At 37.3% G+C, this 21623-nt stretch overlaps 3 protein-coding genes and 1 long non-coding RNA gene across 4 annotated transcripts; 2 read left to right on the top strand and 2 right to left on the bottom strand.

Moving 5' to 3' along the window:
- Positions 1-1466: 1466 nt before the first annotated feature.
- nop53 (NOP53 ribosome biogenesis factor) lies at positions 1467-8411 on the bottom strand. The gene is made up of 12 exons (XM_067506918.1): positions 7641-8411; positions 7078-7154; positions 6465-6567; positions 5797-5999; positions 5048-5103; positions 4783-4878; positions 4234-4335; positions 3984-4142; positions 3174-3349; positions 2306-2372; positions 1827-1903; positions 1467-1718 (listed from the first exon to the last, which is right to left on the bottom strand). Exons 1-12 carry the CDS (start codon positions 7934-7936, stop codon positions 1658-1660), a joined length of 1473 nt encoding a protein of 490 aa, XP_067363019.1. The 5' UTR covers positions 7937-8411; the 3' UTR covers positions 1467-1657.
- LOC137128614 (histone H3.3A) lies at positions 8395-11116 on the top strand. Its single transcript, XM_067506919.1, has 4 exons — positions 8395-8533; positions 9464-9607; positions 10007-10160; positions 10248-11116. The coding sequence occupies exons 2-4, from the start codon at positions 9480-9482 to the stop codon at positions 10374-10376; spliced, it is 411 nt and encodes a 136-aa protein (XP_067363020.1). The 5' UTR covers positions 8395-8533; positions 9464-9479; the 3' UTR covers positions 10377-11116.
- On the bottom strand, positions 10643-13380 carry LOC137128616 (uncharacterized). The gene is made up of 2 exons (XR_010914600.1): positions 13185-13380; positions 10643-11843 (listed from the first exon to the last, which is right to left on the bottom strand). It is a non-coding gene; the product is annotated as an uncharacterized lncRNA (long non-coding RNA).
- On the top strand, positions 12777-16192 carry LOC137128615 (histone H3.3A). The gene is made up of 4 exons (XM_067506920.1): positions 12777-12935; positions 13778-13918; positions 14093-14246; positions 14651-16192. Exons 2-4 carry the CDS (start codon positions 13791-13793, stop codon positions 14777-14779), a joined length of 411 nt encoding a protein of 136 aa, XP_067363021.1. The 5' UTR covers positions 12777-12935; positions 13778-13790; the 3' UTR covers positions 14780-16192.
- Positions 16193-21623: the final 5431 nt, after the last annotated feature.

The following is a 21623-nucleotide window of genomic DNA, read 5'->3' as shown; positions in this document are numbered from 1 at the left end:
GATACCAGCTAGTGTGTCGACTTTAAAGACAACTCTGTTCTTTTTAAAGTAAACTAAAAGTTCAGAGTTGTACTTCGTTTAGTACTATACTAAGATGAACATTACACACATGCTTGCATGTAGCCTTACAGAGCCACTACTGTCGCCGCAGCTCTTCTTTCTACTTTATCTTATCATAGTTCTTCATAATTTTAACCTTTTTGCAGATAAATCTCTTGGACACAAATCTTCAGGGTCATTTTTCCTTTTGATACAGCCCACTTTGCACAGAGATTAAAAAGCAAATTACAGACAGACATATTGATACTGGCTATTTTATTAAAGTCTGTTACTAAAAATAAAAAGTAAAATTTTATTCAAATAAAGAAGGCTGATTGATAATGGTTGACACAAACATCATAGAGAGTTGTGTATTTTAATATATTCCAAACTAAATCATTTACAATAAGTACAAAAAATAAGGAATTAAGTCCACTGAGGAGAAAATGACTTAATAAGCCTGCAGGTTAATTTATCTGCAGCTGGTAGTTGGCATAAACATGGTGATAAGACACTTAAATGGGAAGTGGTCCAGGGTTCAGTACATTTTATCCTGTGAAGGGCAAAAGGACATGAGCTGACTAGGTGGATGTGGGGCTTCTGAAGACTTAAGGTAAACAAACACATTTACACACCGACTAACTGATAAGAAGCTTTGGCATACATCTAGGCACCAAGAGTGTGTCTGTCTACACAAGTGCATCCTCATTCACTTCAGCAAGATACTAAAACAAATTATGGTGTTAAGGCATTGTGATTAAATCTGTTATTCTCTGTCAACTTTCTCAAAACATAACAATTTTTTTTTTCACCCAATTCTTCACTGCAATTAATGTCATGTAATCAAGTGATCTTATTATGGGAATTAAAATTGTATCAAATTTATGTCTCTTAACTGATATCTGTGTAAAGACAGTGGAAGCCAAACACATCAGAAGGTCACTGTCACAGAAGGACCTTCTCATGTACCTTACACTGTTTACACCAAATGTTTCAGATGTTTTTTGTGACACAACCAAAGCGCTCCTGCTTTAATCAACTTCTAGTGTAGTGGTGACACGTGCATAAACGCAGTCCAAGTATTTTTACGCACTAAACTGCTCCAAAGACACAGACAACTTCTACAGTAAAAAAAGAAATTCAACACTACCGAAATCAATACCTTCTCTCATATCAATGCTAATACTGAGCATGGCCTACAGTTTTTTGTGCTTAAAATTAAGCATGTTTGAGTTTGGAAAGGCTTCTTTCTGTGCCCTTATTCTAAATGGGAGATGGCTCTGTTGTATACTACAAACGCTTGGAAGATCTCTTCCTGATGGGGGGTAGTTTATAATAATATTAAAAAAAAAAAAAAAAAAAAAACAGAAATGCTATGCAAACTTCTCTGCAAGGAGTGATAACGCCATAAGAAAATACTCTCATCCTGCAGTTTTTAAATCAGTTTTTATATAACAGTTTAAACGTAACACATCAATTTGTTAGCAGTTGTATTCATCATAAAGGGTCGTGCAGGCCTTTCAGTGGCGTTGGTTGTATATACACAGTTCAATTATGTCACACTTGTGGCTGTAAAATTTGCCCAGATCCTTGTGCTCCTGTGGTCTGTGGGTCAGCACTAAGTGATCTCTCTGAAAGCCCTCTTCTCCACATACTTCAACTTGTGTCTCCTCTTGAACCTTAAAGAAGGGGCAATGTGGAAATGTACATTTTTAAATCAATACACACTTTGTGAATCTGTAAATCAATGTAAGGCTTTGACGAGATGTTACAAAAGAGGTCCTTACTTGGCTCTTTCTCTGGGTTCAATCAGGTTTCTCTTCTGTAGACTTTTGAAGCGGTCTTTGAGGACACTGCCCTCTGGCTGCAGAGTTACACCATTGCAAGAGGCGTTAGAGAAGTCCAGACAAATCCATGTAAGGCAAATATGACTTTGCTGACTAAAAATGCCATCCGTACCAAAGTTATAAAATCCCACTGACACCACAAATGCAGATTCAAGTATTTTTCAGAGACATTATGGCAGGAGATAAGAGCAAAGACCAGGGAATTTTACACTTGCAATTAGCTGAAATAAAGCTATAATGATCCCTGTAGGGAGAAGTGGGTTATTACAGTATTAGAGAATAGAATAAGGCTTAGAAGACAATTCAGGGTGCTGAAGGTAATACGCCAACTAAATTAACTAAAACTAATTACAGATAAAGAGTCTGCAAACTGGAAAGGTCAAAATGGATGAACAAGCTCATGTTACAGCAGTGAGTACCTTTAGTTGTCGCAGCGATCCCGCCAGCTCATCACTCAACTGAATCTCCATGTCCTGAGGCTGGAACCTGCAATTGAAGATGAAAAATGAAATGAAATCACACTTTGTGTGTCTTCTTACACCCGAGCTGCAGCAGATTTAAGACTGTTTCATAATTCCAGACAATTTGGGGAGGATACAAAGACCTGTAGCTGTGTTTAGGTGATTTTTACAGGACAGAGCTGCGTTTTACAAAACAAAACTGCAGGTGCAGTGTAAACTGGTTTTTGAAATTAGGGTAGGGGATTAGGGAAACTTGATTTCCCCCAGGTATATTTCTCCAGAGTAAAATCTATTTCTCTCCCATGTATATGCACAACCAGGTAACCAACTGCTTTTGTCAAACAGTGCATGTGAATAACAAAAAGGGCATTGTTGCCTCATTTTTAAAATCAAAGTCCGACTGAAAACTAATCTAACACAAACTGCCTGGTAGAATTCTAAATAAGATGTTTTTTTACTGCCTACTTTTGTAAATTCAGACAAGTGCATTACACAGGGTATTAGCTACATTTTCTCCCTCTAACCCTCCCCCTGCAGCTGTCACATTGCAGAAACAACAACATAGCTAAAAATTTACACATCTGTACATACATAAGGTTTGGGGACACAAGTTAAAAAAAGGGGTTAAAAGTTAAATGTTTGTAATCCCCTGGATAACGTAATTCAAAATGAACTGAATGGATCTTTACTAAATATGCTAATGAATTGCATTACTGGAAATGTAGGGCCCAGTGTCTAATGCCACAATTCTGACTTGACTTTTATAAGTTGCGCAATAGTCACTTGTCATGCTGACGCGGGGAGTATGAGAGTGTGATTTGTGTACTTGAGTCTGCCGAGGCGTCTGGGCTGGGCTTTCTGTGCCTCCTGCTTGGCCTTGCGTAGTTTCTGTTTGGCCTTGGTCTTCTGTTCCTGCTGTTTGATCGACGTCTTAATTGAGCGCAGCTGGAAGAGCTGCTGTCGATGCTCAGTCTGCCGTCTGCCAGCCAGTCGTTGCTGGTCCTGCAGGGAAACAAAGAGATAATCAGTAAAATGGATGTTGTTGAGCAATATCAATGGAGCTGTGGCACTTTGAATTTCCTTAGTTAGAGGTCTATCTGAAAATAAAAGGCACAAGTGTGTACAATTAAAATATCACACAATTTGGTCTTGGAAGAATTACACCAAGACACAGACGTTTTGCAACCCCATCCATGTCTCTTAAAAGTTAAGTGTCTTTAACAGGGCTGCCACTAATCTTTTCATTACTGATTTTGCTCATTGATTGTGTAAAATACAATGAGTGACAATTTCAAGAACCTTTTTACATTTGTGCAAATAAACCAATTAATCAATTTTTAGATTTAGTTGCCTTAAAAATAAAATATTTGAGAAAGCTATTAGGAATAAATATTGCATCATTTTAAGTAATAGAATTATTACACAATTCGGTTTATATTGTTATTTTATCAAACCAATAATTTATTCTCGACAATGCAACTCTAAGAATGAAATAATTCATGTCAATATAAACTGTCAAACCACCATCCTTATTGTTATTTGGAAACAGCTCCCCATCAATGTGTATGTTTAAATAAATTATTTAAATTACAGACCTACAACATTTCCAGATTATAAGTGTGTGTATTTTACGTACTTTAATTTTCTCTGCTTTCTCTTTTTTTCTTTGTCGCTCAGTCTTCTTTCCTGCCAGTGCGATGGCTCCTGTTTGATCCTCCTCTTCCTCATTAGGAGCTGTTTCTTCTTCATTTTCCTCCTCCACGAGGCCTTCCACCTGCTCTCTGAAGATTGTCTCCTGCAGAACACATATATTATATTAAATTGTATAATAAAAGGTTACCACAGTATTAAGAACAGACCAGTAAAGCTATAGAGATCATTTGTACCTCTGTGGCTGTATCTTCTTTGTTAACAACCAGCTTTTTCTCTATTTTATCTTCCTCTTTTTGTTTCTTTACCTCCACCTCATGGGCTTTCTGCAGCAATGCCTGGAATGAAAGAGTGACAGAAGGAGCACAGAGGGGTGTGTTAGTCTTCAAAATTAGCATCTTAAAGTAATACCATTTTAGGCATTTTTGAAGTCTGTGGTGGTTTTACTAAAGCTAAAATGAAGCCATATTTCAGATGATTATCTTGATCATTTCTAGCAAAATGTTTTAGTTGCTTCTACAATATAGACGAATGCAAAATTTATGAAGTTCACCAACATTCTTGTTTTGCTGCTTTTAATAATTTCAAATTGATATACAAATTAAATATGAAATTTGAATAATAACTATAAATAATCTTTCCTCAGAACATTTATCCGCATAAAAGACCTACTTCTTTAAATGATTCCACAAATCACAATAATGGCAAAGTAATGTAAAGGTGTCATGAATTCTAACATTACTAAAATTAATGTACCATGCCATTAAAATGCCAATGCGAGCTACCTGATGGGAGAAGAAGTCTGGGTTGTAGGATCCTCCAGGGGCGATCACCTCTACAGCAGGGAGCACAGACGGCTTCTCATTCAATTTCTCTGGACGCTGAATGAATAGAGATGAAACCACATTAGTTGAATTCAAATCATAAAACATGTGAGCACATGCACACATGCGTGGTCACACGCACACACAGAATCAAATATTAGTCAAGCCTGAAGTTTATTAGAGAATGCTGAAATGTAGAAAAGTTACTTTTCAACCTGTCATTTACCTTGACAAGCTTCTTGCCAGTCTGTTGGAGGTACCAAGAGTTGCCAGATTCTTTAGCTGTGGTAGAAAGAAAATAACATTTTCAAGGATAATATGAGGGTTACATGTGTTCTTACATTCTTTTGCAATATTACGACATAGTTGTCATGCGCCCTTTGGTTGCATTACTCCCTACCAATTAGTGTTTTCTTTGTGCTTGACATAATATTTATTGGTTCAAGAGTTTATTTAAATATATGACTGGCTGCAAAAACCAAATCAGACCTGTTGTAATCTTCAAACTGGTGTAGTTTCTAGTCAGTGCAGTTGTACATCAAGGTCTGTGTTGCCAAGGTCATGCAACATAGCCCCAACAATCATCAAGTCAGGAAAAAAAAACTAGTGGGTTTCTTATAGATTGCTCTGTATATATCACTTTGCACGTAGTTTAGTTTACGAAAACTAATTCTAAACTAATTCACCTGTAAATCATGTTGTACAGTTGTAACAAATGTATAGGAGGAAAAAAAGGCACTTTAACCTCTAGAAGAGCCCAGAAAGAGATACAACAGGTACACATTTATAATTAGTCACATCTTATTTAACAAACTTTCCAAAATGTATGTGTTTATCCTCAGATCCCAGGTGACCATTCACATAACAGTCATCTGAACTCCAGGTTGGTCTTCACATTCCCATATAGGAAATACTGTGAGCGCAAGGATGGGATCATCACTGGACACACAATCAAGCACATAACACAGCACTTACTCTCTTGTCCCCACAAGTCATAATACCCTCTGTCAGGGTTGTTGTTGGCCTCTGTCACTGCTTTCTTGGCTGTCCTGACAACCGGTTGTGTGTTTTGCAGCCGTTTCTGCCTCCTTGGCACCACACCTTTGGCTGCCAGCTGCTCAGCCTTCTGGGCAATGCGTCGTAGTTTCTTGGCATTTGGCTGTTGGTAGGCTAGCACACTGAGGGAAAGCAGAGGAAGCCATTACTATATTACATAGGGCAGGAAGATAAAGTTAAATAAACAAAGATATGATGCAAATCCAGCAGCTAGTATGCTGAAAGTTTAGGTCTGTTTGTTGATACTGTCTACACCGTGTTGTTTGATATCCTCAGATCCCAGGAAACTATTCACATAACAGTTTCCAGAGCTCCTATGTGTTGTCTTCACATTCCCATGAAGGAAATACTGGGAGCGCAAGGATGAGATCATCAATGGACACAAACATATTATATATCAAAATAAGTAAATACAAGACCCAGTTCTCAATGCATGTTAAAAATCATCCACTATCATCCCTAACCCCTGTTCACTTTCATCACGGCAGGACTTTAATCTGTAGTTATTTATGATGTTAAAACTGCTGTTTTTTAACAGTTATATGCAACCCAGACAAAGTATACACACAGGTGAGAAAGAAACTGACTCTTTAGGCGGTGAGACGAGGGAGTCATGTTGCAGGATCAGGTCTATCCTTAGAGGACGTGACTGTTTGCCTTTTCTCTTCTTTCCCTCGACAGGTTCTGGTGCTTCAAAAAAAAAAAAAAAAAAAAAAAAAAAAAAACATTAAAAAATTACTAAGAAATATTAATATACACTAAACGTTAGCCTATACTTTAATATGAACAGAATAGTAAACACAAACATATTAGAACTAGACATGGGTGAATGATGCCAAAGCTGTAAAGCTTCATTTGAGTGAAAGACATTGTTTCAATACACTGTTGGATATCAAATTAAGAAAATCATCTGATGAAACTGAAGCTGAAGACATTGCTGGTGGATCACAAAGTAAAGTACTTCTAAAACAAAATTATTAGTTTTAACAACATTAGCTACTTGGCTTTTTATTACACATACACGAGATAAAGTGTTTGCAGTGCTTTTGTCTTTAAGGACGAACATTTTTTACAAGCACTGAATATCATTGCACTCTCTCCATTGTTTGATGTTAAAAAGCTATATATTTTTCTGAACAGAAACGTGAAGAAAGCCTCCGTTTTATAAGGATTCATCAGCACATCACTACCATTATTTACCCTTCTGTTCAGCCTTATTTGGTTGACCAACATCCAAAAAGAACAAACTCTCATCTGACTTCTCAGACAGCAGACCCCTGAAATACATTAATATCACATTAAGTCACAGTTTAAATTCACAATTAAGGAAACATATATTCAGAACATTTTATCAAAAGCATTAATTACAAATTAATCAATACAATGATCAATACAAAAAAAATACTTACAATTCAATAATCAATGCAACAAAAAATAAGTTTACAATTGCGCAGTTTTCCCCAGTCCAATACAAAAAAACCTATTTTTCCTTTGTCAAACAAGTAAAATAAGTTTATGTCCAGAATTTAAAAGAGATTCGAGCAAAACATTTCGTGACGCTCCTTTATCAGAAATGAATATGGCGTGCATCATCTGAACAGTCTCTCAAACAAAATAACTTTCATATATGACCTATGTGAGAGGAAAATATGCAAAGTGTAAGAGGCCTAATAACAGATAGAAACGAATCTTACACTCTTTTAAAAGATTACAGCATTATCATGCTCGTTAACTAACATCCTACCGACATTTCTGTAACTCACCCAGTAGTCCTCTCCTGGAGCCTGACGTCTTCTAAAAACCCTTCTACATCGTTTATGTCGCTGTGTTTGTTCCAGTTCTTTTTCTTATTCTTATTCACGCGTTTTCTCCGAGTGCTGACCGTATCTGAGGTGTGTGAAGACTTTAAACTTACAAAACCAGGCTGTGAGGCTACCACGCGTTTCAACCTCCTGGCCGCCGCCATGTTGGTGGACTGAGAAAAGAAACGTTTCTTCTTCGTGAGTAGTGAACCTTCAATGTAGAAGCGACACCCGCAGGACTGAACGTGTAGATGCATTAAAAGCGTTTTTATATCAATAAAAGTTTATTTTTTTACGCCTTATTATCTATTATAAGATGTATTGTTTTATTACATCAAGTTGGCAATATTATGCACATGGTTTTGTGTGGTGCTAAAATCATTTAAACTATCTTGTTTATGTTTTTGATTTTTTATTTAATATACTATTAAAATTAAAATTAAAATAAAAAACTGTGGAAATTAAACGTCTAAAAGCCCAAATGCCATTCCCTTTTAAATTTACCCCAAATACTTTTGGTGGTTTAGGTTAAGGTTGTGCCAGCATCATAATATATTTTTTTTCCACTGAAAACAAGAGCCAAAAGAGCCAAAAATACAAAAAATATCAATAATCAAGACTGAGTAAAACTTGTTGCTGGACATTGAACGTGAGTGTGGTCATGCAGCTGTTTGTCATGTTGCTGCATACATGTATGTTTGTCCCCAATGCATCATGGGAAACGTGTTTCCTATTGCTTTCCTATGTTCTTTTTCCTTTTTTTCCTTCCTTCATTTTATTGCGAGAACAACGCTTTAGAGACTCAAGAATAAATACTCATTTAAGAGCCGCAATCTTTCGCTAAGTTTTCGAAGGTAAGTATCACCATCTCAATAAAAGTACAATCTTTCATTTAATGATTAGTGAATTCTTGGATGGACGCATTTTTTGTTTATTTTCGATAAAAAAGAAAACGGAGAGCAGTCGAGCTATTATCTGCCTGCTCGGGGAGTGAGGGATCTAAAAAGCACTGTGATCTGGTCGAATTTGACTCGAAAATGCGCCTAAACTGAAGGGTCATCTGACGAACTATTGTTCATCAATTGATCCCCTAACATGTCTACTTTAATCTTCAAAATGTATATTCCACTTTCATGCCGCGGTTTTAATATTCTTCTCTCGTTTTTATCATCACCCTCTTCGTTTGCTACAACGATTTCTCCTTCCCGTTTACATTCTTCAAGCCAGCAGCCAGCCATCATTTTTAGGTGTGCTCGTTTGAAGAAACTGAGCAGCCGGTGTGGGTGGTGTCGCTTGGGTTTCCTTAAAAATAGCTAATTTTCAATATAAAAATCAAGCCATCTGCCCAGCCGGAAAGCACCATGTGAAAAACCGAACGCACCTACGTTTAGTGCGCAAAGGGTGGTGTATGTTGGCCAATCGTCGTGTAGAGATTGGTGAAAACGTTACCAACATCCCGCCTCACAGCTTCGTATACAAAATGTAATTGGTTTACGGGATAAAGAGCTGTAATATTATTTGATGCCTCCGCTGTCCGTTTTGCTACAGCGATTACATAAGCTACTTTGGATATAATTAGAAAAAAATAATGCTCATAGTGTTTTTTGTCCATTCACAATATCTGAAGATTTAGCATATGTCAAGTTGATACAGACTTTTAAATAAAATAGGTATTTTTCATATGACATATTAATCATATTCTGTACCCACTTAATTGTCCTGTTGCATTCCCATAAACACTTTTTTTTTTTTTTAACTAAACCAAACTTTTTGTTTACCTTCAGGTGATATTTAGGAGTCATGGCCCGTACCAAGCAGACTGCTCGTAAGTCCACTGGAGGCAAAGCCCCACGTAAGCAGCTTGCAACAAAGGCTGCTCGCAAGAGTGCCCCATCCACTGGTGGTGTGAAGAAGCCTCATCGCTACAGGTAAACACACTGGGTTCTTCTCGATGCAAACGCAGGAGATGCTTCTCTCACATTTCCATTTTTCAGTATATACTAAAACTATATATATTATAGATATTTGATATATAGATATTTGGAATTTTGATCCTTCTCCCCTCTACTACTAAACTTTGTCACAAGGCACAGTAGGCTATGAATATTGTGCATAAGGTGTCTATGATATGGAAATTCCCCCACTGTTGAAAGAATATTATTGTGGAATAATATTGTTCTACCAGCAGTACGAGATGCAGTATAAAGGTGAAAATAGGTGCGCATGAGTGCTGTGCTTAAGTCTAACAAGTAGAGCATAGGTTTGATCAAAAAGAGGACCATTCAGTTGTTTGTAATAAAATGTTTTTTTTTGCCTCTCCTCACCAGGCCTGGTACTGTGGCTCTGCGAGAGATCCGTCGTTATCAGAAATCCACTGAACTGCTGATTCGCAAGCTGCCCTTCCAGCGACTGGTGAGGGAAATTGCCCAGGACTTCAAGACTGATTTGCGTTTTCAGAGTGCAGCCATTGGAGCTCTGCAGGTCAGTAGCATTTTCTATAGAAAGATCTTAGTTGTCTTGTTTTATTATTCCAACAAAACATTGAAATTTTAACTTTGTGCTCTGCAGGAGGCCAGTGAGGCCTACCTGGTGGGTCTATTTGAGGACACCAACCTGTGCGCCATCCACGCCAAGCGTGTCACCATCATGCCCAAAGACATCCAGCTGGCACGTCGTATCCGTGGGGAGCGTGCTTAAAATGTTTTCTGATTTATATTCTGTCCTCTTTACTTCCTCTACACCTAGTAGTTTGGTTTGAGGTTCTATCTATATATAAATCATATGATTGTGATAACTGTAAAATGTGTGATCATGTCTTCTTTGGTGCTACTTGTAGCAGTTTCTTGGACATATCCTTATGTATGTTTGAAACTTTGAATCGCAGTTACACTCCTCACATCCAACTAGCTAGCTCACAAGAATGCCTTGTTATGTCAAGAAATAAGGTGTTTTTGCAAGCCAAGAATAGGTTATGACCTGAAATGAGGATAAGAAATAGCATTGAGACATCATCTTCAGACAGACACATACATTGATATAATGGGTCTTCTGTTTTAGTTTTATAAATAGAAATTTGTCGTAAAAGCAGTGATTTTTCTTTTTTACAATAATGGTGTATTTCTACTGTTTAATGTTTCAGAATACAAGTTTGATTTTTATTGTCATTGTGTTATGATGACATTGCATGGTTTGACAGACTATAAGGAGCATATATGTAGCAGACCTATGTTGATCATGTTTTGATTTTCAGCCATGTTATTATGTCCAGGTAATATTATTAATTTGATAATTTTGCTTTTTGTTCCTCTCTCAGGTTGGTATAACCTAATTCTTTTCAACCATGTTTATGATTTATGTTTTTGGTCATTTTTTTAAAAACAAAATATTTGTACTCCAGAATTCACATACAAACATAATAAACAGATTCTTGTGGTTAAGTGAACTGTATTGATGAGTACTTAAAATGGCTTTACAAAGCTCAATGCATTTAAATAAGTAATGAAAATTACTCTGGCAACAGCTTGGTTTCCACCACCATGTAGCAGTCCTCTTCCATGAAAGAGCACATCTTGGTCTTTTGTTTCGCCAGCTGGTCCAACTTGGCCTTCCTTTTGTCTGTCAGATTTTGCGAAGCATTCTCCATGGCCTTGAGACTTGGCTTTTTCTTGTTTATTCATGCTGTCAACTAATCCATCCATAATTCGCTGAGTAGTGTTTAGCCCGTGTAGAGAATGTTTCTTATTAATGTAGAGGCAAGCTTACTCGAATCTGACGCTCCAGCAAATACTTCACTCCGGAGATCTTGAATGAGGAACATTGAACATTTATTGTGCTTGCTTTTCAACTTAGCCGATGACGAGTCAATTGTACATACAAGTTTAAGTACAATAATCTCACTAGCAAGTTCAAAAACAGCTTCATTAAACAAGTTTATCAAAGTATGGCTGAACTCGCAGAACTCGGTACGAAACCGTGTGCCTCCACAGCTACACACTGAACCTTTTTCTTCTACCTTGTTGCAGGCCACACTACCTTGTTGCAGGCAACACCACTTTGTAGTCAGTTCCTCTGCTCCAGCTACCGTGTCACATCTGGACCCTTCAGTAGCTGAGCTAAATCGCACTCTCTAACAAAATCATTGCTATCCTTTGTTTCCTGGACGACCTGCAACAAACATAAAAGGTAAACATCAAGGCAACCATCTAAGTCAAAGCTGTATGATGTCACTAATTACATCATCAGTAAACAGAAACAACACAGTACAATACAGTCCACAATGCAAACTACATAAAACTGAGGAAACCCTTGGTTGGCTCATCCAGAAACTATTTAGCCATTTTTGTGCAAATATGTAAAGTTTTCCCAAATTCTGTAAACAAGTTTTATTTTATTTTTTATTTTGTTGGTTTAAGTTTGGATGTTATAATGCACATTTTTACAAAGTTTATTCTATATATTAAATCAATAATTGAGAGTGATTTGCATACATTTATCAGTTTCAGTCCTAAGTAAGCATACATAGATTTCCAAGAACAAATGCTAAATGTAGTTTGGCTATTCATGGGAGAGTTACATATTTCGTTGATATTTGACGTGAAAATAATACAACTCCTGCACTAATAAACATTCAAATGAATCTTTCTGCAACTCCTTTGTTTCATTAAAAAAAACATTCAACTGTACTTGCAAATGTACTCGATACAATTCTGTATTGAAGTTGAAAATGAAGGAAAAATTGGTACTTAAATACGTGCTCGTTTTAAAAAACATTTATGCATGTGTAAAAACGGACAAGGTCGCTAAACAGTTGGTTTGGAATAACTCGTGTAGTTTATTTTTTATGGGAAAAAAAAACTTACGGCTGTGGTTTTAAAGTTTTTAATTGTTTACAGTGTTTCAAAACACCTGACAACCACTAACTTTTTAGTACTACTTTCGGTTTGACTTGTGTGATCACGTATTAACTTAAAAAACTCTTGCCAGTTTCCATTTGTCATATCCTCCATGAAATCGTATGATAACGTTGTGTTGGTTAATATTATTAACCCGCAGTTAAACTAATTAACCCCTGATGACCAGCGTGTGTCAAACTAAAACAAGTGACCGCGGGAAGGTTGCGAACGCTATTGCATTGTGGGACACATGATTGACGCGGCGGCCATTTTCCCGCTGGACGCTGCTTCCCATTGTGGATACGAAGAAGAAAACACAGACGAGCGAAATATTTCTCACGACTTCTACTCACTTTTCTCCTTGGTAAGGCTCTTGAAATATGTCGCTTTGTTTGTGAATTAACTTTGTGTTCTTAAGTTTTAATAGTCGAATATATATTGGCATTTAAGAGAGAAAAAGTCGTGGTTTTGTCGTGTTAGGAAATAACAAACACGGCTGTCGAAACGACGGCGAAATGCAGTCTTTTCTGCAGCCGTTCAGATGAGGGGGAATTCCTTTTCAAATTCTGCGCCGGTTCAGTTCGGTTCTACACTGCCGTTAGTGACCGTTCACCTTTCCTGTGCCTATCTATGAGTTCCTTGAACTGTCTTCTGTGTTGTTCTTTTGTTTTCCGGTAAGCTGGGAGAGTGGCTACTTGTAAAATTGAAGTTCTTTATGCGCTAGTGCGTTGCTCTTCTGCCCTGGGTCTTTATCCCGTTTGCGCATCAACCGGCCGCCATCATCAGAGCGGGGTAGGCGGACCTAGCAACAGTGTAAGGCTTCTGTAGAGCCCGCCTAAATTAAAAACCTTGTATACCCATTGGCTCACATTTTAGAATTTGAGTTACGTTGTAGGCCATCAGCCAATAGCTTCTTCGTTCATATTTGATTGACATTCTCTATCGCAAGCGATAGGAAATATGTTGTATGTTTACTTATTCAAAAAGTTAACTTAATTCAAGTTGCCTTATCCAATTTTAAACTATGATATGTATCATAGATTATAAAATAAATGTATAATTACTAAACATCTCTCCTAAACCATGGTATCATATGAAGTGTAGCTGTATCCAACCATCAAAATTAGAGTAATAAATTAATAAGGACTTTGGAACTTTTGACAATGGAACAAGTTCATATAAAATAATTATTTGCCCTATCTTTAGGTGATCTCTAGTCATGGCCCGTACCAAGCAGACTGCCCGTAAGTCCACTGGAGGCAAAGCCCCACGTAAACAGCTGGCAACAAAGGCTGCTCGCAAGAGTGCCCCTTCTACTGGTGGTGTGAAGAAGCCTCATCGTTATAGGTGATGCAAAAACAACACTCAAATAAGTCTTTTTACTTGACCCTAAACTATATATAACAAATGTTCCTAATGCTTTAAGTGTCACTAGATGTAAGTGGCATTCCACCAGAGACTGTTTTCCATGGCTGCCATGGAAACCATGATACCTGACTCAAGTTTTAAATTGTTTTAAAGGCCTGGTACTGTTGCTCTGCGTGAGATTCGTCGTTATCAGAAGTCCACTGAGCTGCTGATCCGCAAGCTGCCATTCCAGCGCCTGGTGAGAGAAATCGCCCAGGACTTCAAGACTGATCTGCGTTTCCAGAGTGCAGCTATTGGAGCTCTGCAGGTCAGCATTACAAGCAAATTCACATTATGTACTCTGTTTAATAGTGATGTCAATACAGTGAATCTGCGGTGTACACTGGAAATATTCTCAGAACATGTAGACACCATCACAAACATTTTTAAAAAAATATATAACCACATGGAAAGTCAACCACTTATGTAAAACATATGTTGTATATGTAAAACTAGACTGACTCTTTACTGTACATATAACAGCTAACACTAAAATAAGGGCTGTTAACATAATCACTCATTCTATTGGGTGTTGCTAAATCAATTAATTATTTAGCTTAAAGGCATCAAACTTTTCACGTGTGCCCAAAACACGCTAAGCCAAACCAGTGAATTAGTTAAACAACTAATCATTTCAGCTCTTTTCACAACTCTCTCTTTCCTTCTCTCCAGGAGGCCAGTGAGGCCTACCTGGTGGGCCTGTTTGAGGACACAAACCTGTGCGCAATTCACGCCAAGCGTGTCACCATCATGCCAAAAGACATCCAGCTGGCACGTCGTATCCGTGGGGAGCGTGCTTAAACTCTTCTCTTGGTCTTTCTCCTTTTCACCTCCTCCTCCCCTTCCTTCATCATCTGTCTCCGTCCCTCTGCTCCTCACCCCATCCCTCTCTCACTCCATGTCAGTAGTGTGTAGATGAAAACTGATTATATTATGAATAAAGTGTATAGTTGTGTTTTTCTTAGTGCTCTTGGCAGCAGACTTCTAGGGTACTCTCTTTTTTTGCATGTACCGACTCTTTGGTGATGAGATCTCCTCAAGCACACAGCTCCAGGTTTGCACTGTTTCTACTCTGACTCTTTGAGATAAAGTATGGTTTGTGGATAGAATAAGGAAAAGCATAGACTAGAGCAATGCAAAGTTGGGAGGGGCAGACAGGAGGAGAGGATGGGTGTTTATCTGCTGGGGGAATCTTTTCTGCAGCAGGGTGCTAGAAGAACTTACCTGTTCCTCTCCTCCTGCTTCCTATTGTCTGCCAGCCTCCACTTAGAAATAAGTAGAGATAACAAAGTTAGTCTGTTACCAGACTAACAAGGCTGGAATTTCTGTCCCTGTATGCATCTGCATGAGTGTTGGCTCCTATCACCACAGCAAATTGTATACAATCCATAAGCATCTTTGAAGAAACCGATTTATGATTACCATATTGAACTGTGCTGTCATTTGTCATTTTAAGTTTCATTTTTGCTTTCCGAATAAGTCTCATGCACAGGATGTTTTTTCCACTTCAAACTATTTGTGAATGACAAAGACGGGGGGATGAAACAGATTAAAAGACAGAGAACAAAAAATAGGTAAGAAATTTTTTCTCTACAGAAATGAGACAGTATTGGCTTATTTTGGCACCAAAGTCTGATCCTCTTTAGACACTTTTTCTTTCTTAAAAAGAATCTAACCTGATTTGTTTTTGTGGTTTTTTTTGTCATGTTTAATTGGTTTCATCTAATTATTCAAAGCTTACCAGCTCAACTATGGTGTCGCAGATACTTTTATTTTAAATCGGTGACTCATATTTTAATAAAGAACTTTTATAATAAGGTTCACCAAGGTTTGTAATGTTCTCTAAAACCAAACGTTCTCTCTCAAAGTATGAAATGATTTTTATAAAAAAAAAAAACAAAGGAAAATAAAATTAAAATGTGAACATTTATTGTAAATCAGTGTTAACGACCAATTGTGACCTAGTGGTCATGTTTTCTGTATATGTCCCCCCTGTGCTTCTGTTTGTATTTTTTGGGTGTGTTTCTCTTTCAGATCATTTGATCATCTGTATACCGTTTCTCAGGTTGATTCGTCACCCTTTTAACTTAATTTTTTTTCTCAATTTGATTTCCTTTTTTTAATGTTGAGGTTAAGGATGATGATGATTCAGTTAAATAATGTTTGTAATTTCCAGATTTGTCATATAAGGTGGTAATAAATGGATGTTACACATGTGTGTCTCAATGGTGCATGGATAAAAAGTAGTTATAAGTTTATATAAAAAACTGAATATACTGTTGCCATTGCTTTACCAGTTTAGTTTAGGGCCATTCACATAGATTTTCTATAAATTACATCAACCCACGATGAGCATAAAATAAAGCAGAATCATACAGCAGCAGCTACACAATATGTTTTTATTATCAATATGCACTATCAGACAGGAATTCAACATTTTGTGGTTTGAAAAAAATGCTGTGTGTGCACGTTTGCACACCATGAATACCCACTCCGAGGTCACTCGTAATATTTTTACATTTCTTTTAAATATAAGTCCCATTAATCTAGATCTGGAAATGGATCGCATTACAGAGCCATATTTTCTTAAAATCAAAGCATGGATGCCTGTGGCGTAATCTCACATAGACACATTTACACCACAAGATGGCAGAAGTGTTGTACATGAAACCACAAGAGAAATGGATCTTCATAAGTGGGATCTAAATGTCATACTTAAAAAAAGTCTATGGCTTACATTAAGTGTGCAGGTATTACCTTTTCATTAATATATCTTTATACTATATAACATGTATAAACATGTTTGGTCACGACCACACAACAACAAGGCAGCACACAGTCATACAAAACAATATTAAGAAACGCTCATGCATTTTCACTATTATAAAAATTATTTCAATATTTCTGCCCCTTGTGCATTTCTCTTTTAAACTAAACTTAAGTCAAGTTGTAAGAGCAATCCCACTACTTACACATTTTTCTGGTGATGGAGTATTACCCAGCTCTGGCCAGGTAATTTGTCAACAACTTCACCTATACACACACAGATAATGACACTCATTACAATTAATATCTCCAGGTTGACATCAATCGCCTAATCATTTTTTCATGTCATCCTTCTACTTCCTTGATTAAAAGGGATAAAGCCATGCCCTCAGCTATATTCATTACAACAAAATACACACACACACATTCACCCATGTCACTGTGGCCTCTGCTATACTCATCACAGATGACACACAGACAAACAAATATCTAATCAAACACCAGCCTTTAATCCTGTTGTTTTGAAATGGTATCACAGCTTCAGAGGTATGAGCACACACGCAAAAAATGTGTATGTGTGTCACTTTGCCAAGGTCTTCATCCAGTTAAGTTGAACCTAAATAGGAAACCTCGTATTAGAGTGTATTAGATTATTAATACACTAATGTTTTGTTTTAACGAGACAAAAAGTCAATCAGTCAAATCAATGCAACAGTTATATTGGGAAAACAGGTCATCATGCCCCCAGACATACCCTTCATCATCATCATCCGACTTGTTCTTTGTGCATTTAAATCAATTTTAAACATGATGGCTTAACATAGTTTAACACTGTTTTAAGAGGGACTATAAGACATAAGAATCCCAAAGTTCTTTTAATATATTATTTAGATATTGTTTAGTAGGTTTGGTCAAGTTGGCATTCCTACAGCTGCCACTATATCTGACAGATGTTTCAAATGGATGTTTCATTTACACAGAACTGACAGCCTTCTGTTTCATATTTCTCTGCTTGCTTTGCCCATTGTTAAAGTTACAACTGGCTCAGTTTGGTGTGAGGCTAAATCTGTGTCATACACCTACTGTAGCTTGTGGTTTATTAGTTACTGGAATAGTAAATAGATCAGCCTGACACCATCTAATTTATTTTTCATTTAGACATTTGTTGTGTGACGACAATAAAAACTACTCAAGTAACCCCTGGTTGGTGATCAAAGCAACATGTGATAGTAACTTATCCCAGATAAGTATTTATATGCTAATATTTTTCACTGTAAACTGTGTTGCTAATGTTGGTCTCTAATCTAATGTAAATTACAATATTTTTATGTTTTGTATTATGTGTTATGTTATACGATCTATATTATATTTGTTGGGCTTTAGCTCCCAGTCCCCAGATGCTTTGCTTTTTCCGACATTTACTATATAAAATTGGTTCACACAACTAACCCAATAATTAAATGTGTAATAATTTTGATTTTTGGATTAGAAGCTAACCTCTAGCTAATCATTACGTGGCAGTACTGTATATCAAAAGAGGTGTTTCAGGATTAACAATTGCATGTAAACTAGGAGAGAGCCAGGCTTTTATTGTTCTAAATACACCTTAGTAATGATAAATTATGACAATTGAATTATCTTGCATAGTTTGACTAAAATTAACATAAACTTAAGACTTTGCTCATAAACTACCAGAAACATGCTGTACAGTGTGATTTTAAATTGAAGGAGCATCATGTGATACTGTGACGTGAGACATCATGTGAGACTCAAGCATGTAGTACTCTGCCCTAATTGCTGACCGTATAATGGATTTTATGTATATGAATAAGTGTGTGCATATTTTATATAACTATAGATCTTTGTCCATGTGTGTGTCTGTGTGTGTGTGTGTGTGTGTGTGTGTGTGTGTGTGTGTGTGTGTGTGTGTGTGTGTGTGTGTGTGTGTGTGTGTGTGTGTGTGTGTGTGTGTGTGTGTGTGTATGTGGAAAAAAATGTGCGTTCACCTTCCCCAAGGTCTATGTAGTGGCACTCCATCTGTGGCACTCAGGGGATTACAGTCAATCTGTCTGTCTGCTGCTCAAAGTGCTGACTGTCAGACCAGCACCAGATTAACACAGTGCTTGGATTGGCAGAGGGGGGGAGTATGGGTGAGGAAAGAGATGGAGAGATGGGGGGTAAGCAGAAGAAAGAGGTTTGTGTGCGTGTGTGTGTGTTTGTGTGTGTGTGTGTTTCTGGGATGTGGGGAGCACAGGGTGAGCAATGGGACAGGTTGGGATGCTGACCCAGATCAATACATAACTGGTAGAGTGTATGTTGTGTGTGTCTGTCTTTGAGAAGGGAGGGGGCTTATAGACATACAATAAGGGGAAGAAGGGGAAGAAGGAAGAGTGACAGATGTTTATGGTGGGTGGATGGATGGCATTTGTATTTGACAGGAATTGCTAGAGACATTTTCATAAGTGAAACAGGCAAGAAATTATTATAAATGTAGCAAGAGGTACTATCTAGAAATACATACAGTAAGAACTGTAAATGTAAACTTTTTTCAGGAAACAGGAGCTGGAGACAATAGCACATAAAATTCACAGGCCTTAGTACAATTTCTAGACATTTTTTAGTGTGAGCTTTTTATAATGTTTTTCTCTTTATTTGATGGTTTAAAGTGAACAGATGATAAGAAACATTGTTGGAGAGAGGGGCTATGACATACAACAAGCGTCGCTAGTCAGCTTTGAACCCTGAACGCTGTAGACATGGAAGACACTGTAACCATTTGGTTACCACTGCACTTCAAAAAATGAATTATGTCTTAAGGTGTCCTCCGACCATGTATTAAAGCAAATGTTTAGCCTTGTTTTGTATGGCCACACTCATAAGAGTCTCTTCTTAGAGCATTCATGGTGTTGTATTCAGGTGTATACATGGAAAGTGATGGGAATAGTTCTGTGAAGGACTCATAAAAGAGAGAGCTTGCAAGAAGTTCAAATCGAGCTTGTGGGCATGTTTGTTGGAGTTTGTTGAAGGAATGTCATTCAACTCAACACTATTATATATGGATATTGAAGAGTAAGTAAAGTAGTCAGAAGAAGATAGGCAGCCTTTCATGAACTTACTGCCCCTTATTACGGTCAAAGTGTGTGTCCACTGTGAACAGAAAACAAAACATGGATGTGTTTTGGGATGTGTTTATTTATTTAACATATTAGAGCCAAGATATTTTATCATAAATTTAAACAGTGCACATGGCACCCAAGCTGCTAAAGTCATATGTTGGTCTTTTAAATCACGATATAGTATGCTAGCCAACTAGCCTGATATAAATAACAGCATAGTAACACATCTCCTAGCTGTCTTTTCTCCCAACAACACACCTTAAGGTGTTACACAAGGTGGAACATTCCTCTATAGCCAAACTGTGCACCTCAGCCTTCTGCACACGAAGCTCAAAACTCTGGTATAACAAGTAAAATGCAAGGTGCATCACTGAAAGGACGAAATTCACTGCAGCCCATTCTAAACCTTTGTCTTTGTTGTCAATCATGACCACACGTTGTGTTGTTCTTGTCTCTCAGGCCATGTGCTTATGTAGTCACACTGCCACTAGAAGCAGGATGGGAGGGAGAGGAGAGCACACACACACACACACACACACACACACACACACATACACACACACACACACACACACACACACACACAGACACAGACACAGACACACACACTCTGCACAGTATTTTCTCCAGAGCTCCCCCTCATGACCAATCCTTGCATTACATGACTGATTCAATCCATCCGTTATCTTAACCACATCTCCTGTCCAGTTGGAAGGCTGGAGCCTCTCCCAGAGCTGTCAATAGGCATGAGACAGGGTACACCCTGGACAGGTCACCAGTCTATATCAGGGCCACTACAGAAAGACATTACACAGACAGACAACCTTTCACACTCATGCCTGTGGGCAATTTTGAGTCACCAATTAACCTGATGTCACGTTTTTGGACTGTCGGAGGAAACCAGAGAAAACCTACGCAAGCACGGGGAGAACATGCAAAGTTCATGCAAAAACACAGACAGGCTGGGATTTGAACTGGGGACCTTCTGGCTGTGACATCGCAGCAATAAACACTCCACCACTCTGCTGCCCTTCTATATGTTTTACTCATTTTAATATACAAAACATTTCTGGTTATACTTCTTGCCATTATTACAATTTATTTTTCCAATAAATCAATAAAATGACAATTGAACCATGTGAAACTAAAATAATGACTTGCTTCTCAAAGATGCTGGAAAATCACCATATTTATTTAAAGGAACTATTTGTACAAGTTCGGTGGATGTTTATTACTATATGAGCCAAACTCTAAACATATGTTAATTTACACATATTTCTAAAAGCGAATTTCTGTCAGTTGAATCAAAACCATAAAAATACATTTATTTTTCCATTATATTGTTTTTTTTTTAAATGTCCTAATTATGAATTGTGTGTAATTATACTGGCTATCTGAACATATAACATAACAACAGATAGGACTGGATAAAGAATAATAAACTTGGTTGGTGGATTTTATTAAGTGGCAACACAGGATTCCATTCTTTAGAACTAGTTACTCATGTTTTCAAGTATACAGTATATTAAAAAAGTTGAAATCATGATTCAATATTGATAATATTTAGGCAGCCATATGGCCACTGAGTTATTGGGTTATTTTTATGCCTAATACTCAAATTGCACAAGGTATAAAACAGATTTCAGCTATGATGTCTATGGTTTGTACACTGTTTTCTTTAATAAAAAAGGTAGAATACATTCATTTATTTATATTTATACATTATATACAGCATAGTCACAAACAGTAAATATTTGTGTGAG

Source organism: Channa argus, chromosome 6 (genome assembly GCF_033026475.1).
Source record: "Channa argus isolate prfri chromosome 6, Channa argus male v1.0, whole genome shotgun sequence".
NCBI lineage: Eukaryota > Metazoa > Chordata > Actinopteri > Anabantiformes > Channidae > Channa > Channa argus.
This window is presented reverse-complemented; position numbering and strand designations above follow the sequence as displayed.